The sequence below is a fragment of the Belonocnema kinseyi genome, chromosome 4 (genome assembly GCF_010883055.1).
Source record: "Belonocnema kinseyi isolate 2016_QV_RU_SX_M_011 chromosome 4, B_treatae_v1, whole genome shotgun sequence".
Lineage (NCBI taxonomy): Eukaryota > Metazoa > Arthropoda > Insecta > Hymenoptera > Cynipidae > Belonocnema > Belonocnema kinseyi.
In genome coordinates this window covers 20023401-20026896 of record NC_046660.1, presented here as the reverse complement: position 1 = coordinate 20026896, position 3496 = coordinate 20023401, and the positions used below count along the sequence as shown (strand labels likewise).

General features: G+C 26.1%; 1 protein-coding gene across 1 annotated transcript in view; it reads left to right on the top strand.

Moving 5' to 3' along the window:
• LOC117170780 overlaps window positions 1–3496 on the top strand; it is an 81624-nt gene that overhangs the window by 77147 nt on the left and 981 nt on the right. The window contains exons 15-16 of the mRNA XM_033357818.1: window positions 2135–2298; window positions 2689–2850. Coding sequence (XP_033213709.1) covers window positions 2135–2298; window positions 2689–2850 — 326 coding nt within the window. The remainder of the gene's footprint in view (window positions 1–2134; window positions 2299–2688; window positions 2851–3496) is intronic.

Genomic DNA, 3496 nt, shown 5'->3' with positions numbered 1-3496 from the left:
CAGGATGCCCGGATGTAGGGATAGAAATTTAAAATACTAATGCGACACCTATCGACGCGAATGGAAGGAGGAAGAGAGGAAGAATCGGGAGTGCGAAGCGTGGGGCGAAGCGATGTGGATGCGAGATTTCGGCTTTTATCCTTGTATCAACTAAATTAATCAATAAATATTATTTTACCATCAAAAAAGTCTACATTACATTTTTCGTTGAGTATTAATATATTTTGCGAGAAAATTCAGGTGTTTTGTTAAAAATGCAACTATTTTATTTGGTACAAAAGTAAATTTTTTGTTGCAAATTTTTGTTTTCGGTTTCAAAATATAATTGTTTCTCAGAAAATTCTTCTTTTAGGATTGAAAATACACCAATTTAGTGAAAATTTGTTCCTTTCTTGCTTCAAAATTGGACTTTTTTTCTTAAAAATAGATCTCTTTTGGTAAAAAGATCTAATTTATTTTGGTTGAAAGTTCAACTATTTTGATAAAATATGGACTAGATTTTGTTAAAAATTCGTATTTTTTGGTAAAACTCAACTTTGATTAAAAGTTTTAATCTTATTTGATTGAAATAACGTCAACTATTATATTTGTCATTAAACATTTTTTTTTTAATTCGCGTATTTTGTTAAAAATGTAACTATTTTATTTGGTTCAAACGTAAATTGCTTGTTCCAAATTTTTTTTGAATTGGAAAATACAACTGTTTCGTAGAAAATTCTTTCTCTTGGTATGAAAATGCCCCAATTCAGTTGAAATTTGTTTCTTGTTTCCAAATTCGATTTTTTTGTTTAAAAATTAATTCTTAAAAATTCGCATTTTTGGGTATAATTCAACTTTGTTTGATTAAAAATTAAAATCTTTCTAATTGAAATAATACCAACTACTATATATTTTTCATTTAACATTCATTTATTTTGCCTAAAAATTTATGTATTTTGTTAAAAATTCAACCATTTTATTTGGTGTAAAATTAGATTTTTTGTTGCAAATTTTTTTTCGATTTGAAAATACAACTATTTTGTAGAAAGATCTTTTTCTTGGTTTGAAGATGCACCAATTCAGCGGATTTTTTTTTCTTATCGCCAAATTCGACTTTTTCGTTTAAAAATTGATCTCTCTTTGGAAAAAATACAAATTTATTTTTGTTAAAAGTTCATTAATTTTGTAGAATACTAATTTCATTTTGTTAAACGTTCGTGTTTTTGGGTAGCATGCAACTTTGCTTGCTTCAAATTAAAATATTTTTTGATTGAAATAATATCAACTATTATATTTTTCATTAAAAATTCATCTAATCTGTTTGAATATTAATGAATTTTCTTGAAGATTCAAATATTTTAGTTGACTGAAAAGTAACTTTTTGTTATAAATTCGTATTTTCGACTTTCAGTTTCAAAATGTCTTTTGGCAAAAACATATAAATTTCTTTATTTGAAAATTCATTTATTTTCGTATAAAAATAACTTCCTATAATTGAGGATGCAGGTATTTTTTTGAAAATTTTAAAAAAATCTAATTTTGTTGTTGAAGATACCTATTTTTTTGTAGAAAATTAACTTGGTTTGGTTGAGGATACACAGCATTTTTTTTAATTTGTTTTTTTTTCGGGATGTAAATTTTACTACTTGATTAAAACTTTATATAATTTGTTAAAAATTAATTTTTTATTTAAATATTCATCTTTTCAGTTAAAAATTCATCTCTCGTTAGAAATATAACAATTTTGCTTTAAATAAAAAATAAATAAGTAAATTGGTGTATTTTGTTAAAAATTATTATTAAATATAGCATAGTATAGTATAAAATTTGTTTGAACAGTAACTTTTTTCTTAAACATTTATCCTTTTAGTTTGAAAATTGATTACTTCCGTTGAAAAATTTCATATTTTATAACTTAAAAATAAAACTGATTATTTGAAAAATTAGACTGAAGAGTCTGATTTTATCTAATGCATATTTCTTTTCAAATTAAGCTTTAATGAATTATCTCCTTATTTATTTTTATTTTTGGATAAAAAAATTAAGAAAGGGCAAAAAGTAATTTTTTAGGTAACTTTAAGTTAATTTATCTAGTATCTGTACAAAGTTACTAAAAAAAGTAACTTACTCAACACAATATATTCGTCATTTATAGTCTGAGCTATGGAAATAAAACTGAAAACGAAACCAAAATGGAATCTCCATGGGATGGCCCTATCTGTGATGAATATTGTTTTCCAATCAATATAAATAAGACAGAATGTTTTAATAATTCAATATCGACTGAAAACTCTACAGTTTTGTGTTTTCTGAATATTGGTATGTATTTAGGTATTTTTAAAATCTCATTGAGGTTATTATATTAAACTTATTTTTAAAAAAACTTTAATAAAAAAAGGGTTGAAAAAATATTTTTTCAATAATTATATTTATTTTAATTATTGGCTCATACAACGAATGTGAACAAGGTTAACGAAAATTATTATAAAAATTTGTCAATAGAAGTTAAAAAATTTAAACATTTAAATTAAATTTAAAAATTAGTTTGTAAAATTTATTTTTGAATAAAACTAAAATTTAGGATTTAATTTCGACTTAAATTTATAATTATTTAATTTGCAACATCAATCAAATGAATATTTTAATATGAAAGAGAATTTCATTAAACTATTCTAAATGATACTTTTTTCAAAATCCTTATTTTGCCAGATTTAGATTGTAATTCCGTGAGCTCACAGCAGAGTAAGACTAAAAGTGACTCAATTCTATGGTCCGGAATAATGCAGACAATGTATGTCGTAATTACTGGGACAATCGTAGCCTTGGTATTTTTGCTAGTGAGACGGTCTAAAAGGAACAAAAAACCAATAGGTAACTAATTGAGGAGTTCTGGACAAGAAGGCGACAGGCGCTCGAGAACGAGTAAAAGTATTGTCCAGGCTGTGACGTCAGGTATCAAAAGTGAAATTCGAAATTTGAAAAAACCAAAAATATAGTTTGATAGCTCTTGAAAAATGAACCTGAGTCTCCGTTTACAGTTTTTCTCTTGGGATGCAAATTTTCCAGTAAATAAATAAAAACTGACTTTTTTTTAATTGAAAAAACCATGTTTTTTAACATTCAACTCGCCGTAAGTAATTCGTTTATCAACCAATTAACAAATTTCTTTTTGAGTTTTATTCGTGACACTCTAGCGGAGGCTACTGTGTTCGAAAAATGGTCAAAAGTTAATTTCTAATGTTTATTTTTTAATCCGAATGAAAACCCACGTTTTTAGACTTTCACAATAAAAGTGTGAGCGAGGAAGTTTGAGCTATGACAAACTTCAAGCAAACGAATTTTCCGCCAATGTATTGGCCAACTTTTTGGAAAATCTCAATTCGATTTCATTTTTAGTTCCATAATTACAGCGAGTTTATTACGAGCTCGCGACGCGACACCACAGAATTTTTCAGGGGACGCCGCTGGAACGCTGAATAGTGCGAGCAAGTGGACAAAACAAAGGATGGGTAAGGAC